The sequence below is a fragment of the Poecilia reticulata genome, chromosome 15, assembly GCF_904066995.2.
Source record: "Poecilia reticulata chromosome 15, P_reticulata-male-v2, whole genome shotgun sequence".
Classification (NCBI taxonomy): domain Eukaryota; kingdom Metazoa; phylum Chordata; class Actinopteri; order Cyprinodontiformes; family Poeciliidae; genus Poecilia; species Poecilia reticulata.
In genome coordinates this window covers 18,601,193-18,621,980 of record NC_088844.1, presented here as the reverse complement: position 1 = coordinate 18,621,980, position 20,788 = coordinate 18,601,193, and the positions used below count along the sequence as shown (strand labels likewise).

General features: G+C 40.5%; 1 protein-coding gene across 1 annotated transcript in view; it reads left to right on the top strand.

Moving 5' to 3' along the window:
• The window catches only part of dst (dystonin), a 113,010-nt gene that overhangs the window by 59,625 nt on the left and 32,597 nt on the right, over window positions 1-20,788 (top strand). Inside the window, exons 37-58 of the mRNA XM_081616123.1 lie at window positions 680-768; window positions 857-965; window positions 1,715-5,575; window positions 6,279-6,425; window positions 7,118-7,387; window positions 8,881-9,033; window positions 9,122-9,355; window positions 9,455-9,733; window positions 10,415-10,963; window positions 11,155-11,331; window positions 12,315-12,438; window positions 12,737-12,945; window positions 13,046-13,363; window positions 13,445-13,611; window positions 13,681-13,837; window positions 14,251-14,377; window positions 14,542-14,592; window positions 15,552-15,787; window positions 15,916-16,045; window positions 16,326-16,525; window positions 16,619-17,117; window positions 18,029-19,500. Of these exons, the coding sequence (XP_081472249.1) occupies window positions 680-768; window positions 857-965; window positions 1,715-5,575; window positions 6,279-6,425; window positions 7,118-7,387; window positions 8,881-9,033; window positions 9,122-9,355; window positions 9,455-9,733; window positions 10,415-10,963; window positions 11,155-11,331; window positions 12,315-12,438; window positions 12,737-12,945; window positions 13,046-13,363; window positions 13,445-13,611; window positions 13,681-13,837; window positions 14,251-14,377; window positions 14,542-14,592; window positions 15,552-15,787; window positions 15,916-16,045; window positions 16,326-16,525; window positions 16,619-17,117; window positions 18,029-19,500 (9,558 nt within the window). The remainder of the gene's footprint in view (window positions 1-679; window positions 769-856; window positions 966-1,714; window positions 5,576-6,278; window positions 6,426-7,117; window positions 7,388-8,880; window positions 9,034-9,121; window positions 9,356-9,454; window positions 9,734-10,414; window positions 10,964-11,154; window positions 11,332-12,314; window positions 12,439-12,736; window positions 12,946-13,045; window positions 13,364-13,444; window positions 13,612-13,680; window positions 13,838-14,250; window positions 14,378-14,541; window positions 14,593-15,551; window positions 15,788-15,915; window positions 16,046-16,325; window positions 16,526-16,618; window positions 17,118-18,028; window positions 19,501-20,788) is intronic.

Below are 20,788 nucleotides of genomic sequence, written 5' to 3'. Positions count from 1 at the left end.
GGTTGGCCCTTTGTAATTACTTTGCAATGAAAGGTTATTAGCTAAATTATAAGATTATTTTTGATTCTCCTTTTAGTCAGTGTTTATGTCATTTTTATGTGTGACTGAGATTTAAAATATGTTTGGACATTGCCTTAAGATATATCATAAATTACAACTCAAAAGGAACCTAGCAATGATTAGGTTCTAATGATTTCCAATTTTCTTTGAGGCCCTGCCTGCCAATTTAGATATTGCACAATTTTCTTTTTAAATTGGGAATACCAACATTTAGCACTGGAGTATTCACTATAACACATAAAGTGTTAAAGTGTCTGATAGAAATGTTGGTTTTGAATCCAAAGAAAAATGTTACAATAAAATGTCACTTATCTTTAGATGCTTTTTATTGGATTCAATAAAAATCAGGCACATGCTGATTATTACATTTATATGCTCTTTCTTTTATTTAAATCACATTTAAATTGTCCTACTGATTAGCAATCAGTATTGATCAAATTAAAATTTATGTTTGATTCCTGCATCTTAATAAAACTTACACAATAATATTTAAACTGTTTAAACCCCATATTTGAGATATAATTGTGTTATACTGCAGTTTATCATATTCTCTGGTTAATTACACAATTGCAGACTGCTTTTTATAATATGTAAACATTTACATATTTTATGTTTTTAGGTTTCAGTTGAAGAAATGGCCTCCAAAAAGGAGCAAATTGCAGAAGCAGTCAGGGCCACACAAACAATGCTGAACAAACATGGTGACAAGTAAGTGTTAATGCTCTGATATTGCATCTTTAATACTTTATCCACTGTGGAAACTCAGCTGTTCACTCTTATGTTCTTCTCTTCACAGGATGTCAGAGGAGGACAGGATGGAGACCCAGGAGCAGCTGAATGCTCTCACTCAGGCCTACAGTGAAATCTCTCAGCAGTGTTCAGATCAAACGGCCTCTGCAGAAGAGGTTGGGTTCTAGGCTTTATGTCTGACTGCATCTGTTGCAAATGTGTCCTACTGTTTAGATGCATGTATGAACATGACCTGCTTTTCCTTATTATAGTTGGAGCAGTTTTCTCTTGCACTTCTGGTATGATATGTGTTTAGCTGGAGTCCAGAGTATCTGAGTATGCTGTAAACATGCTTCACTGCGCCAGCTTTGGTCTGAAAAATTCTCCACCATTCGTGTATTTCAGCTCTCGTAGGGCTCAGTGTCAAAACAGACTTGAGTTTTTTAACCTTACAGTGTGCGAACTAACTAACTCCACTCCTTTTTGCAAGATGTCGGACACCGCAAACGCATGTTAGCTTTCAGTGTGTTGTGCGTCACTCTCCAGTTGTAACCCTGTTGCAGTCTTGCTCTTCTGCACACAATATTTTAACCATGTTTGTGTGATGGTGAGTATAGATTTTGTCTTTCTGGTACATATTTTAATCCATATTTACAAAGAACACATACAGTTCCTTAAAAAAATATTCTTACCCCTTAAAATGTGTCACATCTTGTGATATAACCACAATCTTCAATGCAATAATGCAACCTTTACTTCCTCTTCATGGTTGTATTGATTTATCACATAAAAATACCCCCAAGGTTTGTGGTTGTAGTGAGACAAAATGTGAAAGATTCAAAGGAGTATTAATACTTTTCCAAGGCATTGTATGTGGAAGTCAAGGCTAGTGGAGTTACTGGCTGTGTTTCTGTTCTTTTTACAGGATTTAAAGTCATTCAGGGCCGGAACCACAAGAGGAGTGTTTGATCACTTTGTTTCTGCCACTCTCCCGGACACGCTCGCAGACTGCAGCCTCTGTTCCTCTGAGCCTCATATCCAACTGGACTGGGATGATAGTGTCCAAAGCAATCACATCCACACATCAGCACTGCAACATTCCCCCCAGTATGAATCAAGCAAGTGCATACAAAGTTCACACATTTCCTCTGTGTCTCTGAGTGATGTAGCAGCAGCTAGGGAGGCTTCTACCAGTCGGGATCTGTGCATGAGGATAATAAAGATAAATCAGATTGACGACGGATTGGATGCATCCTACACAGGAGACATGCTGATGGTAGAGAGGGCGTTCCAGTGTGGGTTGATTCCTGCCTCTACTTATTTAAAAATTCTGGAAAGGCAGAAAGTTATGAGAATTTCTGATGGTTTGTCTTTCTGTGAGCCTGAAGAGGAGCTTAAGCTCAACGAAGTTCAAGGCCTCGTTCTTGGGTGCCTCGGTAAAAATGAACCGCCTCCCTCGGGGAGGAAAATTAACCCGCTGAGGTCCGAGGGTGAATCAGGATCAAGTGATCAGGTGACCACATTGGGGTGCGATGATTGCTCTGGGAATGTTCACAACAATGACGATGTGAGGGTGGACATAGCAGTTCAGTGTGATTTGATGAGCTCCAGCAGCACCCTCATAGTGTTGGGACACCAGCAGCAGTTTATGGGACTTGTGCTGCCCCCTACTGGGGAAATCACATTGAACTCAATGCTGCGTGACCATCAAATCACCACCAGTGAGTTCACCAGCACACTGCTCAGTAGTCGAGGAAAAATAGCTGCCATTTACATTCCAGGGAGCTCAGAGATAATAGAAATCAACTCTGCTGCCAAAGAGGGTCTGATTGACAGCTGCACAGCAGATATGGTGAGATCTGTTGAAATTCCTGACTCGCTGCCTGACTTTGAGCACCTTCATGAGACCTATTCGTCGTGGCTCATGTATAAAATACTTTCAGTGGATGGACGGCATCGTTCTGCAGCTGTTCCAGATCCGACCTCTCCCTCTCCATCGGAGGCAGAGCAGCTGTTCATCTCTTACTTGATGATGAACAGCTACATCGATCTCAGATCAGCCCAGAGGATTTTGATTCTTGACAGTCAGTGTCAAACTTTTCTTCAAAATTTTACTCGCTTTACTTTTAACCCCAGTTATGATTCGGAACAGGCAGATGTACAAATGTTGCTCATAAATGAGGAAACGGAGCAAGTAACGGAAAACCCACAGAATCATTTTGATTTTATTTATGATATCAATTGCCCAACCACCCCTGATGAAAACTCTCAACATGAATCAGAGCTGAATAATTTAGTCTGTCAGGATAATAAAGCGGTGACTTGCAAAGAAAAAATTGTCACTGATGTTCAACCTCTGAAACAAGATTTTACGTATGAACTCGTACAGGTTAATGGCATTGAACCTAACGTAAACAGAGAAACTACTGCTCATTTCAAACGGGCCACACAACGTTTCCAGTGTGGCCCCGGGAACGCTGACAGTAACAGCCTTGATGACACAGCTTCTCTAGAGACACCATTGCCTCCGACGTCATACTCTGCAAAGAGTAAAAATGCTGATTCAACATTTAATTATGAATCTGCGATAAAGTTTGATCAAGAGGCTCTGCCAAATTGCAATGCAGAGTCACTATACAGAAAATCAACAAATGCTGATATAAGCCAGTCTTACTTGTTATGCTCTTCTAATATGATTGAAGGTGAGAAAAACTGTACCCTTCGGGTTCATATTGACCAAGTGGAGGAAGAGGGTAATTTTACTGACCCCTTGGGCTCTCTAAAGAACTTTATGGCTGTAGAGGCTGTACCAGAGCTAAATACCATCCAGTCAGACGAAGAAATCGGTGCGCTAGGACTCGATGAAGACACGTTAGACCTGGAACAAATAGACATTTGTCAGACAGAACAGGAGAGAGTAATAGTGAAATCTGATTGCACTATTACTTACCTCAATGCATTGAAATTTGGATTAGGTGAAACTGAGCCAGTTGCCATGAAGCTAAAATCCTGCTCTTTCTCTGGAGAAAATGTCAATTCTGACACCTTCGAGGGTCATGCTGTGAGTTGGAGTCAGATGTACGGAGCTGAAAACGTGCAGCTGCAGATGACGAGGGGAGCGGCTGTCATGGCGCTTGATTTACCAAATGAGGAAGACAATAAAGACACTGAGGATACTGATAAAGAAGGAAATGCAGGAATAATGAGTAATCAAGCACACTGTGGTGAGGAGTCCGAGGTGATCTCACCTTCCTCTTTGATCCCTGTTTCTGGAGACGTTGTTTTTCTTACAGACACTCTGCCTTTGACGGCTAAAGACTGTGACTCACAGGTTTCACTCGACGGGCAGCTGACAGGCGGAGCTGATGTCCGCGGTTTTGTCGAAGAGTATGCTGCTCCTGTGACGGAGTCAGACTTGTCGAATATAAGTGGCATGAGCACTGACTCACAAAGCCAGCCTCAGCATGCAGCATCAGTCCCATGTTGCTCTGATAAATCTAAGAGCCAGCCCATTGATGAGCTTCCCATTGAAGGGAATGACTTCCAAACAGAATCTCATGCTGTCAGTGAGAGTGAATTAGGGACAACTGCATCATTGTGCAGTGATTTCTGTTTAGAAACAGAACGCGACACAAACATTGCGCGCTCATATTTAAACAGTGAGCCAGCTCAGAGTCTTCACCATTTGCCCTCTTGGAATTTAGTTGAAGGTGCATTTATTTTGGCTTCAGCAGATAATGGTATCAGTGAAATGAATCGTGCAGGAGCAGCAGGCACATGTGCATCACCTCAGCCAGATGTGCTTCATTTAACAGGAGATGTAAGGACTGAATATCAACCTGTTTGTAGTCAAATCTCTCAGGGAGTGCGCGCTTCTCTTTCTGACACACCTGCACAGCAATCAGACACCCCTCCTTCCAGTCATGAATGTGATGTGGAAGATCCATCAAAGACTATCAAGCATTCATTAGAGCCAAACGGCAATTGTGGAAATGAAATTAACATTAAAACAAACCAGAAGCGGCTTTCTCCAGAGAAGCAGCACGATGACACTTTTGTGATCTCCAGCAAGACTGTGGAGATTTCGGTATCAAAGCAGGAAAAAGTCAATAATAATGTAAATGTGTCCTGTTTGAATCAAACATGTGAAACCTCAAACATTCACTTGAGGCAACCTGAAACGGAAGGATTGGGATCTGATCGTCAATCGGAGAGAGCTGCTGATCTGCCCAACGGCGGCGTTACATCCTCTGTTTGCTGCTCAGTTCAGTCCACGTTTTATAAAGCCGTAAAGGTTTTAGTAGATGAACAGGATGAAACCCAACAAACTGAAGACAATCTACAACCTATAGAAAAAGATATTTTTCAGGGAATAAATGAGAACAGTGCCTCAGACCTTCTCATGGATATGCTGAATCAAAACAGCAGCGACACCAGAAGCTCAGAACTGACATGTGAGGAAGATGAGGCCTGTGAAATCAAAGAACAGGACAATCCTTCGAATATCCAGCTGCAGCTCCTGCAGCTTTTTAAGACGGTCTCTTTGAGCCAAGACTTTTCAGTGCTTCAAGAAATGGTGGAAAGCCTGAGCAGCGCTCTGGGTGGAGACACTCGGGAGGAATGGCTGCGCACGTTGGAGAGCATCAAGGAGGAGAGCTCTGAGGGAGAGGATGAAGATTCTGCAAAAGATCCAGGCATCTGGGATCCTGCTGAAGGGGCTTGCCGACCGTCCACTTGGGGGTCCGACAGCTCGGATGTCTACAAGGTTGAAGAGGTCAAAACTGAGGTAGAGTTTGTTTTTTTGTTCACCTACAATCTTTTACGGATTGTTTTGAGATTTTATGTGATAGGCCAAATTATACGTGTTTTGTTAAAGCTGCAGTTGCAATTAAAGTCACTCTTCATCCAGAGACGGAATGTTCTCGCCTAACTCAATCTTAGTCAAAACTGGATTTGTGTTTATCAACAGCAGTTTTCAGGTCTGCCAGAATATTCTCATTTGGATTAGGGTCTGGACTTTAATTGAGCTACTTTGCTTTGATCTAAGTAAGTTATTCAAGCTCTGGCTGCATGTTTGGGATCAGGGCTCTGCTGGAAAAAATGGATCTCTGCCTCACTTTCAAAACATTCACAGCTTTTAAGAAGTTTATGTTCCATGACTGCATTTATATATTTGATGCCTTCTTATTAAATCTGACCAGCTTTGCTGCTGCAGAAAAGTACCTCCACAACATTCTGCAGATGTGCATCAGCGTAAGGGATGCTGATTATAAATATCCGTCACTCTTAGAATATGCTTTGCACAAAAACATTGGAAAGATGTGTATTGCTTATATAGACAACTATGCCCTGCTTTGTTTTTGCCACACACAAAATCACATCACATAAAATCCTTGTGGAATACATTTAGATTAAATTTTGTAATGTGATAAAATTAAGGTAAAAGAATATGGCGTGAAGTTGCTCTTACACTTTCTTATTTTCCACAGTTGTTCTCCATTCAAGATTACCTGGAATGTGTTGGCAGACTGCAAGATCATGCTGATGTTGTAGAAGATGTAAAGAAAGACCTTTTGATGCAGGCGCCCCCATTTCACAACATGGAAGGACTGCAGATCCAGCTAGAGGAATGTCAGGTCAGGCAAAAAAAAACAAAAAAAACACGGGAAGTACCAACTTTCAATATTAGAATGATCTAATATTGATATCAATTTTCATAGATTTTTTTTATATAAAAAGCTAATGCTGTTTATTGGTTTGTTGACATGAACCGTTTTTCTTCTAGTCTTTAGAAGCTGAGGTTTCTAAACTGGGCAGTGTCCTAAGAATGGATTTGGAGAAAGCTAAACATCTCTTAAACTCTGCTGACGACGACCAAATTCCCAAACAAATTCACCAAGATTTGGCCTCCACATATCTGCACTTGCAGTCAGATTTTACTGCTGTCTCCCAAATGTCTGCAGAAAGGCAAAGTTCTTTGCTTCAAGTCATGGAAGCAGAGAAGGTCCGTGTTAAGAAAGGAAACGATTAAAAAAACAAAGTTAGGCAACAGCTAACCAAGCATATAACCATTTTAACTCTATATTTCAGTCACAGTTGGAGTCAACATACCAGAAACATCTCGGCGATCTTCTTAACGTGACAGACATGCTTCAAAATAACTCTGAGATGTGGGATGTGGATTTGACTTCATGTGATGTAAACACGTTGAAGCATATAAGTCAGCTAAACATGGTACCTTTGTAATCTAGTAACAAAGATGCATCAATACATTAGCCAAAATTGGAAAAAAAAACACCTTAATCTGTTGTTTTTTTTCCACTTCCAGGACACAAAGAGTCTTCTTTCAAAAGAAACCAGACTCAAAATTGAAGATATTACATTTGATATCCAGTGCTTCATTTCCGAGAATACTCAGTTTCTTAGCCCAGCTCAGAGCAGTTACCTCCTTAAGTTCCTCACCAGCACACAGCGAGCGTTCAGGGAGCAGACAGACAAGCTTGCTACACAGAGGAGCGCCTTAGACACCCTGCTGGACGCTAAAGAGAAAGAAAAGCAGGACGAGGCCTGCCTTAGGAACCAGCAATTAGAAAAAGAAGTAAAGAGAACACTGCAACATTTAATAGACACAGAATGTAGTGATTTGTATCAACGTTAAAACACTCTGTGGAATATATTGAGAAATATCTTTAAGCAAATAAATGACACATTTTAATTTACAGAATAAGTACTTGTTGAACATCTTTCATCAATTATGGCAAAAGATATTTCAGATTTTTTTTCAGTAGTAAAAACAGAGTGAAAATCTGATTGAGAAAGTAATAAAATAAAGAATACAAATAATACTTTTCTGTTATTATTATTACAGATAATACAGATATTACAGCTATTATTTATATGCACATTTCTAATGTGCATATAAAAGTCCATATGCCAACTTTTATGCCTCAAGCAAAATCTTACAGTACAGTTGTGTAAAACTATTAAGGCAAGTCACTACATTCTGGCTCTTTTTTGTTCTTCTGGTTTTTAATATGTGCATGCATCTGTGTAATTATTGCCCCTAATTGCTTGTAAAAACTTTTTGTTGTTTTATTTTTATACCAAGGTTATGATTACTTTAGAAAAAATCCAAAGGGCATTAACTTTGGGGAAAAAAAAAATCAAAAGCACAAAAGAGCATAGACAAAGAGATGCATAAAACCTGAGTGCCATTGTAAAAACATCAGAAAAACACAACTTTGACCTAAGACACAAGCTACAAGCTAAAAATAATCTTTTGAACTGGCTAATAACAAAAGCTGAATGTCAAAGATATACAACTGGCTAAAAGTTGCCTTCACCCTCACTTCAGTTCCACCGTCCAGTTTACTTTTATTTTGCTTTTGAAACACCAGATACAAAATTTAAGCTAAAGCTGAGCATCACGTACAATTGTCTTTAATGTCAGTCTCAAGCTTATTTAATGAATGATAAAATGAGACGTCCCTTAAAAAAAAGGAAAACATACCCCCACCATACTCTGGTTGTTTCGTACATTTTTTGGTACTCAATGTAAACTTTAGTTTAAATTACAACTTGGTCTTTTACATTCATTTGCTTTTGTTTGCTGATTTCCATTTTTGCATTGTTCTTACCTTTAACAGTGTTTGTTTCTGAATTTGGAGCTGATTGATTCTTCTATGAAAGCCTGTATGTTTTGATAATGTTTGCATGCGTTGGTGTTCACCACTGCCTCTGACTAACATCTGTGCTGCTTATATTCCACAGATCTCAAGACCCCAGTTGACAAAATGCATCATTGGGAATTTTTTTTTACACACACCAAACCTTTGACACCCACACACATGCACACGCATAGAGAAATGTCTTCTTGACCTTAGTGGCATCACAAAAGACCAAATGGCAAATCTGAAACAGCATGTTTACAGCATACTGGATTTAGGTTACTCTTTGCATGTTAAGCCTGAGTGTTTCAAAAGGTTTCTTCTTCTTGTTCCAAGTTTGTTTGACGATTATGTTTTATAGAAAATTTACCTCTGAAGGTTTTAAGTGATGATATCACCTTTCATGTTTTTCTTTTTTGTGAAGACTTTACTGGAGAAGCACAAGGAGTTCACCGAAAAGCTAGAGGAAGTGTGTGATAATCTCACTCTGACTGAAAACCGACTGATTGGTCATCAGCAGCAGGCTGATAATGCCGAGAGCGTCACTGATCTTCAACAGTACCAGCATGAGCATCAGGTTTGATGTTGTTTCATCTGCCTCACATCAAATATGAAATGACTAAAGTTACAGATCAGTCTGAAAGTAAGTTATTGTTACGATCAAGGCTCTGCAGAAAGACGTGTTGACGAATGCCAGCGCTTTAAATGAAGTGATCATCAGCACTAAGAAGTTTCTGGAGGAAAACCGCAGCAAGCTGACACCTGACAAGATTGCGAAAATCGAGAGAAAGTTGGAGGAGGCCAAAAGCAAAGCTGAGCTTATGAACGAGCGAGCGGAGGAGTCCCGGAAGGATTTGGAAAAAGTTGTAACGACAGCCATAAAACAGGAAAGCGAAAAGGTTCAAGTTCCTTCCACGTCTGCTGTCTGAAATAAAACAAAAAATCTGAATTTATAGCACAGGAAATCAACATTGCTAATGTGTGGTCTGTTTAAGCAGGCAGCAGCTGTTGAACGGCTTGAAGAGAGTAAAAGCAAAATTGAAGGTCTTCTGGACTGGATATCCAACATTGGGAATGAAAACATGAGGAGTCTGAATCAGACGGACCATATAAGTAAAGAGAACGGGAACTTGCCAGAGGAGACTTCGGCCAAAGGACTGATAGAGGATGACGATGCCAATGGAAATGCTTTGCAGACTTCTGAAAAGGATTTTGGCAGTGACTCCAAAGAGAACGCTGCATCCCTGGACCTTGATAAACAGTACGACCGGGTCAAGGTACAGCTTGTTTATTCTAAAAATGTTATGCTTGTAATACTTCCCAGTCTACTTCATGTTGTATACACACTTTAGACGTTTTAGATTGAATATTAAGCGTATAGCCAGGTCTTTACCTCACTTTTTATAAAATGGACAACTTTCAAGAAGTAATGAATTGCAGTTGTAGATGAAATCACAATGAGTTCTAAAATGGTTATATTACAAACTGTTCATTTAAAGTGTCAAATAAAATGACAAAGCTTAGAAAAAGACTTTAAAAGACTTGCAGTGTTTTGCAAATTTTATTGGCATTGTACTGACAAATATGAAAATTGTGGCAGCATTAATATTGAGCCGTTTCCTTGAATACCCCAAAATAAAATCCAGTGCAACCAGTTGCCCTCGGAAGTTACCAAGTTGGCAGAATGGGGACAATGTTAAGATGACAAAATGTATAAGAAGTGATGCTTAAAGTTTGTAACATGGAGTTAAATTTTCTTTATTAATTGAGACCAACATTGAGTGAGAGATAGTAGATCTGGAAAACTGACTTTGTACTGTGCAAGAGACTCACAGCTGTAATTGTAGCAAAAGAAAACTCTACAAATTGTTGATTTGAAGGTACTCCCTGCCTTTAAGGCAAGAAACTGAATATGAATGCATGAATTATCGCTGTGATAATACTTCTGTTTTCCACAGGCCCACCATCAGGAAATTCTGTCCCAGCAACAGGATCTGATCATGGCCACACGGTCCGCTCAGGCCTTACTCGACAAACAAGCCAATATGTTGTCTCCTGAGGAGAAGGAGAGGCTGCAGAGAAACATCCAAGACCTGAAGGAGCGCTACGAGGCCTCACTGACTCAGGCTGAACAGCAGATGAAGCAGGTGCAGTCAGTCCAGGAGGAGGTGAAGAAGTTTGAGGATGACTGTGAAGAGTTTGAAGACTGGTTGAAGCAGGCAGAAGGAGAGATTGAATCGCTGGGAGCTCCTGAAGGCTCCCTTAACATCCTGAGTGATAAACTTCAGAAACAGAAAATGTTCTCGGAGGATGTCATTTCGCACAAGGGAGACCTTCGCTTCATCACGATGTCAGGACAGAAGGTGTTGGATGTGGCTAAAACCTGCGGATTGGCTGATGTTGCGTCTAAGAACGCTTTACTGCACGTGGACACTTCAGGGACCTGCACGGCTGTCAAGGATAAACTGGATTCAGCAGCCAGTCGGTACAAAACGCTGCATTCTCAGGTATTTCGTTTTTATGGTTGATCGCAGATCTGTTGGTTGCAGTTGCTTAAAACTGCCACTGGATGGTAGCAGTTCTTTATAATGCTTTTTAATGGTCAATGACTATTTCTCATTTGATTGAAACTAGAACACAGTTCTAGTTTCATGTGATCCTTTGTAGTCAATTTTTGGATGTATCCACCTCATTTTAGTGCAACCTGCTTGGCAACAACCTCAGGGAAGTGGTTGACAAGTACAAAAAGTACGATGACTCAAGTACGGGTCTACTAAAGTGGCTCAACAACTCAGAGGAAGAGGCGAGAAAGCAGCAGTCAGATGCCATTGCAGCTGACCCACAAACACTGCAGAAACAGCTGGAGGAGACCAAGGCAAGGGTTTAACAATTTAACTCTCTTTTCAAGTTAAATTTTTTTTCTAAAAGGGTTTTCATTCTTTAAAATGTTACTAACACTCTTAATTTTTGTGTGTGTGTGTGTTTGTTTTTTAAAGTTTGGCCTAAGTTTACTTTATCCAGAGCTTCAAGTTGCCTGTATTTATAATTTTCATCAAAGCAAAATGCATTTCTGTTATAAATCCAGTTCTGAGTAGATTTTTATTTAGAAATAACATGTTCATCTGAAAGCATTAACTGGCTTTTAAAGTGACTGCAGAATAGCTCTGTCTTACCTTATACAGTGTTTCCACCATCTAAAATACAACAGAGCTATTTCTGGCTCAGTGTATTCACACATGTAAATAGTTTTCACTCTGGTTATTTGTAGCTTGGATACTCCTGCAAAAAGGAAACAAGAACAGGCTGACAAAGGCTGTGTGAAAGCTTTTCACTGCAGTCGACTTCAACATTTCTCTACAGGGAGATGGTGAATTATTGCATAGATATGCTGTGATAAGAGGCGGCTGTAAGCCAAGGAATGAGCTTACGACTTGGAGATTGAAATATTAGCCATCTCAAAAATACTGGAAGCCTTAACGTTTTCCTGTCAAAGCAGAAAGGTTATTTTAATTCATATGCCTAGAATGAGCTGTTATTTTTCAATGTCATGTGTATCCTTATTGAAACATATCTGTCAGAGATGCAGATATGTTTACAGAAAACATCTTTTATGTTGATAAATTAATACATCAACATAAAATAGATCTTAATCTATGGAATCAATTATGACAAAAAAAATTCTAAATCGATGTAATGGGGAAGATTGAGAAAAACAATTTTTATGGCTATTTGTTCTATAAGGCTATAAAGGATTTAACCTTTTCAATCAGTTGTTTTCTTTTCCCATTGCACAAGTAAAAATATAAATGTGAGGTTGAGAATTGAGTTTTTCCTGATTTGTTCTCTACTAATCCGCAGGCTTTACAGGGTCAGACGATGGGACACCAGACGGCCGTCGACATGTTGCGTAAAACAGCCGAGTCATTAGTGACATCAGAAGGAAACCTCCTGAGCAACCCGGATGAGATACAGGAGACAGTCGGTAAGCAAAGCCGGATTTGTCTGCATGAAAACCCAATCTTTTGTCTGTTGCAGCCAAAAGGGAGAAAGTTAATTTTTATGTTTCAGGCTGCATATAGTACAACAACAGAAAAAAAAAAAACATTCCACTAACACAGCTACAACAACAAATGATGCAGCACAAACAAATCACCAACAAATTGGTGACAATGACGTTTTACATCAACAAGATTAGCAACTGAGGGCTAAAGTCGGGAAAGAGGAAATTATGAGGTCAGTTTGAAGCACAACAAACGAGCTGCTTTGTCTCCATTTTGCAGAAGACATTGTGGAGCGCTACGACAACCTTTCCAAATCTGTGAGTGACCGAAACGAGAAACTTCAAATCACCCTGACCCGATCTATGAGTGTGCAGGATGGCTTGGATGAGATGATTGGGTGGATGGAGGGAGTGGAGGCAAGTGTGAAGGAGGAAGATAAAATACCTTTGGATTCTACGTCTCTCGGGGACATGCTCAGTAGAGAAGCAGTAAGTTTTTTGTTTTTTTTTACCACCTACTCATTGATAGCTTTTCTTTCACATCACATCTGTCTGCAGTCCCTTTAACTATGAAATAAACTTGTATCAGGCATTAGAGCAGGACATAGCGAGTCGCCAGAGCAGCATCTCAGCCATCAAAGCCAAAGTCAAGAAGTTTGTGGAAACGGCCGATCCCTCCACTGCTGAGCTCCTGCAGTCAAAGATGGACGCTCTCTCGCAGCGCTTTTCTGATGCGTGTGACAGGCATAAGCAGAAAGTTTCCCAACTGGAGCAGCTGAAAGAAAAGGTGGAAGAGTTTGAAAAAGTCACCGATAAGGTCCAGCAGTTTGTCACGAAGCGGTCACAAGAACTGCATGAAACAGACGGACCTGGAAAAACCTTTGGTGAACTGTCTCAGCAAATGCAGGTGTGCATAATGTTTATTTAGTGCAACATTTTCAGTGTTTTTAACGTGAAACTTAAACTTTACGTTTGTATTTCCCTGTAGAGCACTAAGGCGGAGATGGCTGAATATGCCAGTGACATGGAGAAGCTGCAGACTCTGTGCAGAGAGTTGTGTGAAATAAGCCCAGATGGAAGCAAAGCTCAACTTCAGAGCAAGATTGAAAATGTCTCAAATATTTTTAGCACCTTCAAGAACACAGTGAACGAAAAGTAAGTGCAATAAAAGAACACTTTGCAGCTCGTCCGTGCTCGGATCACGTTACTCTACTACTATTGCAGGGAAGAAGAGCTATCGTCCTGTCAGGATCAGCTGGGAGAGTTCAGGTCTGCAGTCTGCATGCTCACCAAATGGCTGGAAGAAACCAATGACAAAGTGCCTGCCACTCAGCCAAGTAGCAGTGAGAAAAAACTGGAGAAAGACCTGCAGATAGTCACTGTAAGTCTGATGTAAATTAATATCACATAGTAGAAACTATTTTTTTCCGTCAGCACTTGTATTCATCCAAGTGCGCCTAAAATTTAGGAACAGAAGTCACAGATTACAAGGTACGTCACATCTGTTACACAAAAAATGTTTTTAACAGATATTAGCCTCGTCCTCCCTAACCTCCCTTCGGCCCCAGCTTGCTTTCTCTGCCAGTTAATGACAGATGAACAGTGAGTGTTTACACAGAGAAGACCAAGGAGTAAAACACTGTTATCTAGTTCAGAGGCTGTTTTCAGCACACTTCTTCACAAAATGCATCATACAAAACAATGCTAGGAGAGTTCCAGCATATTCATTTAGCATACTTTAAGTAATCATGGTTTGATTTTTAAATGTTTTGAATTATAAATTGTTTTTATTAGGAGCTGCTTGATGAATGGAAAACCAAAGACTCAGCACTCAAAGACCTGAATAGTAAAGGGTCGGCGCTGTGCAGCCTGATCACTTCGCTCACGTCCCCTGCCAAGACAAAGACCCCCAACAAGTCCGGTAAGCATCTCGATCCATCTCACATATCTGAATTATCACATATCTGGCATGGTGTTTGGGATGACTTGTGTTGTTTTGTAAGACTAACTGTGCAAGAACTTTTATCAACAAACCTGGTAGTCAGTGTTCTGCTTTTCATCTCTTGTCTTTTGTCTTTGCATCAGCTCTAACAAATGGTGGTGGTCCAGCAGGCCATACCTACCTAACCCATAAAGGTAACCAAGAGCGGATGCTAGTATGGAGAAAACTGTGGTGAACTGTGATATTTCTGTGTTGAAGTGCTGTGGCTTCGGTGTAGGCGTGGACTATCACCATATGCTAACTTTGAATAAAAATGTCTCTGTTTCATTGAACATCAACATTCTAAGAATAGATACTTTTCTGTTTTATTCAAAACAGAACAGCAACATTTTTTTCTACTTCTTAGTGCTATTATAATGGTCTCCTTACTTTTATTCAAGGTTATTTGGATTTCAGTCAATAGATTTAAACAGAAACCTGCTGCATAGAGGTTTTTAGTGCTTTCGATTCCAAATTTTTCCAAATCTTTTGCTGTTCTGCTTTTCAATGCTGCAGCACAAACATAATAAACTCATCTTAACTCGTTTATTAGTCTGGAGGACTGGTAACAGTTCCAGTCATCTGGATTAGTCTTTCTTGTCGGCAATAAGGAATATAGCTGCATTCTTCATCCAGCTGGCCAGCTATCCTTAGCAACAGGTAGGAGAGGGGCATTATCAAACTCTAAATTGTAAGAACAGTCTAATAGATCATCTTGGGTTACAGCAATAACCCAAAATATATATTTTTTACTTTGATATGTCTAATGTTGTATGTAATCCCTGCTCTAAATGTCTGAGATACAGTTTTGCAACTTTGTTAATCTCGTAGTAATCCTACATTTGTTTTTCTTTATGACTTTAAAATCTAGGATTGGTTCTATTTCTTGATGATGTATCACACATAAATCTCTTAGTCATTCAGATGGAATCCAGGTTTTATTATCAGATATGAGTTGAGATGAACGTCTAAATGGACAATTGAACCCAAACTTACAGAAATATACAACTGATCAATGATGAGTGTCTCTCACTATGAGGATACATTTATTGATAGATTGTCATAGAAAGAAGTGCTGAGGTGAGATTTATAGGTTTGCTTATGATATCTTCAGAACTGATGGGAATCCAGCAGAACATGTCGTTCGTCAGTGAGGGATACACAAACCTTGGAGAAACACTGAAAAGCCGCGTGGAGCAGCTAAGTAGTGCGCTACAGGAGGTGAAAGAGGCCCAAAAGGGAACAGAGGAGATGATGACATGGCTGAAGGACATGAAAAAGACGACATCATCCTGGAACACTGCAGCATCTGAGAAGGATTCTGTGGAGACGAAGCTCGAAACACAGAAGGTAAAGATGTTTTTCAGCTCATCAAGCAAAGCATTCATGTTGACTTTGCCAATTTTTTATTTTTTTTTTTTACTTTGAAAAGAAGTGGTGTTTGTGGAAACATTTTATAAATGATTTAACTCTCACAGACATTTGAAGATGCCATGAAGCAGAAGCAAGAGCAGCTCCAGAAACTAAGACAGAGGCTTCAGGGCCTCATCTCAGCTAATCCAAGCTCTCCTGAAGCAGAAAAATGGAAGAAGATGCTTACAGAAATAGGTATGTGTTTAAAAAGTATTTATTTATGTCACTGACACTCTCACAGGTATGTTGGGCCTTATGTTACACTGTCAGCTTGCTGTCTAAAAACTGCAGTGTGTGTTAACATAATAGGATATGATCTCAGTTTGTCCTCTATGCTACTCTAAATAAATAAAAGTAACACATTTCTGGTGCCAAGACGTGCACAATAGGAGTTCAACAAAGTGGCAGAGGTCAGAAAGGTGTGTTTGTGCTTACTAATACAGAGTGCCATTGTTTTTCTTTGCTTCTCCCATAGATGCTGCATGGACGGAAATCAGTGGCTCGGTGGAAGAGAGGAAGCAGAACCTGGAAGAGTCCAACAAGAATCTAGAAATCTTCCAGACCACTGAGCTGCAGCTCAACCAGTGGCTCTCGGAGAAGGAGCTGATGATGGGTGTTCTTGGACCTCTCTCTATTGACCCCAACATGCTTAAAATGCAGAAGCAACAAGTGCAGGTTTGCAAAAGCAGCAAAAAAAAAAAAAAGAAAAATTGATTGCAGTAAGAATTAGCAGCTCAACAATTAAAAAAAAAAATCTGTGTTCTCCAGATTCTGCAGAATGAGTTCAAGAGCCGTAAAGCTCAACACGAGCGACTTGAAGAAGCAGCCTCTGTCATCCTCAGCTCAGCAGGCAACCAGGATCCCTCAAGTGGAAAACTGGTGAGGGAAAAACTTGCCTCCATCTCCCAAAAATGGCAGGGCCTCACTGGACAGCTGGACCAGCGGGACAGCCTCATCGACCAAGCGGTGGTGAAGACGGGGCAGTTTCAGGAGCTGTTGAGGAGCCTCAGCAACACGACCACTCAGCTGGAGAATCAGCTGACCAATCATCACAGCAGCAGCACCCAGCCGGACGCCGTGAAGAAGCAGCTGGAAGACGTCCAAAACATCTCGGCTCAGCTGAGGGAGGAGAGGAAGAAGCTGAAACAAGCTGAGGCCATCAATACGGAGCTCTCAGCGTTGGTGACTGAAGACTATCTCAAAGCTGACCTGGTTAGGCAACTGGAGAGCGTCAACAAGCCATTTAAACAGCTGGAGGACAAAGCAGGTTGGTGTTTCAACTTTATCGCAGAATGCTTTTTTCTTCTTCTTTTTTTTTTTTTGTACAGACGCACCAAAAAAATTGTCTTAATGACTCGATTTGACTATTTTTATATGAACTGGCTCTTACCAGTAAGAGGCCAACTGAAATCTCAAATACACAATCTTTTTCTATCTAAAGAATGTATCACACCAAAGAGAAAATACAACACTAACCACATCAACAATCAGTATTGAAGGTGTTCAGCGGGAGAAAACTCAAAGCAGCCTCATTTCATTAAACAGCACTGGAAAACACGCCACATCAAAGCCCTAACTAAAGCCATTCATGTGTAAGTTGTCACTGAGTGGAAATAAATCAATGTAAGCTATTTTCCTATTCAGTGAGTTGGATTACATACAACATATGTTAGAGAGCTATATCTTCTACAGAGAAAGTTCATTCATACTGCTGGAGAGAAAGTGAGTATTTAAACAGTTTTATTTTTTCCAACTTGTACTTCTTTTTGTCAAGGAACAAGCAGCAACTAACCATATAGTGCGTTCTAAATTGCTGATATGTAAATTAAGTAATTTTCTCTGTGTTTTAAAATGTTTATACAAAGTTTGTTTATGCAGCAACTACTCTCTCGCACTCGGGACACTTGTGTCTAACACAAACATATTATGGATCCCTGCTCATTCATACTCATTCATGCTCATGGTGGGATTGGTAGAAGTATTGTTTTTTACGAAACCCTTCACTTGTAGATCTACAGATATTGCAATTGGCTAAAATTAATATCAAACAGTCAGAGCTTTTTTTTTTTAAAGTGGAGATTCTATAATCTGCCACCAATCTCTGACTGGTTCATCTCTGTGTTTGCTTTAAAATATCAAAAAGGTGTTTTAGAATTCTCATGTGTTTTTGTTTTGCAGCTAAACGGATTGAGCAGCTGAACTTGACCTTCGCAAGCTCTCAGCAGTTCCATCAAACCTCCAAAGACTTCCAATCTTGGCTGGCCGAGAAGCTCCAGGACCAGTATGCATCTCTGCCCATATCTGCCAAAGTGGGTGTCCTGCAACAAGCTTTGGAGGAGCACACGAAGCACCAGACATCTCTCAGGGAACACGAAGAAGCTTACAATGCAATCAGAGGAAAAGGGGAGACGTTGCTGCAGAGTACTGATGGTGTGGAAAAGCTGGCGCTACAAGGACAGCTGACTACTTTATCTTCCAACTGGGAGGCAGTGAAGAAAAGCTCCACAGAGCAGGCTGACAAATTGAAAGCCGCCCTGCTGAGATCTCAGAAGTTTCAGGAGAGTGCAGAGAAGCTGAGTTCCTGGATTCAGGACTGTGCAGCCAGTGAGGGTCGTATCACGCTCACTGTGGACCCCGCTGCCGTCGAGGGCTCCATTTCTCAGGTTAAAGCTCTCCAGAAGGACGTTGACAAGCACAGAGGATTGGTGGAGCAGCTCAACACAAGTGCCGAAAGCCTTCTGGAGGTTGCCAACACAGACACTGAAGCTATAACAGAGGAGAAAGACAGTATTGGTGCAAGACTAGACAAATTGGTGGAAGGACTCCAGGTCAAAAGAGAACACTTGGAGAAAATCTCACACACTGTTAAAGAATTTAATGATGCCTACAAGGAGGCACAAAGTCAACTCGAAGGAGCTAAGAATCAGGTTGATTCATTTCAATCAAAAGGGGTTCAGGCACACAGCAACAAAAGCCTTACAAACTTAAAAGCCCAACATAAGAGTTTAGAGGCAGTGCAGAACCAAGTGGAGCACATGAAGACCTTGGCAAAGGACCTTGTAGTAGATGTCCCTGATGCTGAAGGAGTGACTGATCTCCTGCTCCAGACCGATAGCGTAGAAAAGGACTACAGCAATCTGAACACAAAACTGGAGGAAGCATGCCAAGAGCTGGAGAGTAAACTGCAGGGTATTGGACAGTTCCAAAACAGCATTCGTGAGATGTTTACCCGTTTCACTGAACTGGACGACGAGCTCGACAACATGTCTCCAGTGGATTTAGACCTGGCCACCCTTAAAGAGCAACAGCAGAGCATTCAGAATTTTGCAGCGAAGCTGCAGGAGCTGATGGCCAACACATCAAACGCTGGAGACAGTTGTAAGAAAATGCTGAATGAATCTGAATCTTCGCCGGACCTGTTGGGCCTGAAGCGGGACCTGGACGCTTTGAGCAAACAGTGCAGCAAACTCATGGACCGATCCAAGGCGAGAGAAGTCCAGGTGCAAAGTACTCTTGCCAAGCTGGAGGAACTGTATGATAAAGTGCATCACGTGGAAGATAAACTGCTCAGAGCTGTGGCCAGGGAGGCTTCCCAGGAGGCGGTCAGCCTGGAGACAGACGTGATCAACCAACAGCTGGATGCTGTAAAGGTGCGTTCTTACAAACCAAATTAAATATTTGCATTTGCTTTTTTGGATTTGTATTATAATTTAGTTTAGTTAAACTGCTCTGTACAATGGTTTGGTGCACCAGCTCTTTGAAATCCATAATGTTTGAAACTTTCATGTGCATTCATTCTACTTTTAGTGCAATCTATGTATGCCGTGAATGCGTACTGTTTTATTTTTAACTAGACCGCAATAATGTTTGTTGCACTCTCTTTTATATTTACAGGTTATGTTTTGGTAGATATTTCAATCTAACTGCTTTTAAATACAAAACCAGTCTAATATATGTGAAATTTCCCTTTTCTGTACACAAAGTCTTTCTGAAAAACAGCCTGACTTCTTTAGATATTGGGATGTATTTTTTCCATTACCGTACTTTGGTTTTATTGAAAATATACTTTTGCACCATTTTCTTCGATGTTCCGGATCATTGCCGCATAGCTGTTTCAGCACATCTCACCCAGTGGATCGATTACAATTTTCTTTGGTCTGTCTCCAGAGAAAATATACTTTTGTTTTCTTACATTGGTCATCCACCCTAGAATTGGTGTGAAGTCAGCTTTGCAAGGTTTTTAGTAGAATTTTAGAGGCCTTAGGTTTTCCTAAGTACTTTTTCTGCATACGTAGCGGTCCTCTGGGGACTACTGCTGTGTTCAGTCAGGGCAGCTGGCGCTCACAAAAGCACTGGGGTCTATGTGCAATGATAAGGGCAAATGGGACAGTCCGTCACAGCCAGGTGGTTCTCAGCAGGGTGTCACTTTACACAGTAATACAGCTGAGCCTGTGTCCTGACCTCGAAACATTTACATAGTTATTTTCTGACCAGTTATAACAAATATCTGGATTCTGTATCAGTAACTGTTGGGTTGATATTTTGAAGGGTCTGAAATGGAATGAATGCTAGTGATTTGTGGGAAAATCTTGGTGAACATCAAGTTTCATCACTAAATATGAAAATAAGTTCATGGGTGCTAGAATATTGCTGAGACAATCAACCGATTGAGACCATTTTGATTATATTGATATGGTAGTTGTCATGTACAATAGCTACTCTTAGATGCTTTTACTTTTGTACATGTGGGGGTCAGGAGTTTATTCATTATCAACATGTGCAGACAGATATGAAACATATTGAGTCCCCTAAATTCATCTCCATTCCTCCAGTCAATGGATTAACCTAAATATGTGGGTGACAGTCTGGAAGCCTTCTTCATTTTACAGTAATAAATTAGATTACTCTAAAATAATGTAAACAGTAAGTGACTGTTCT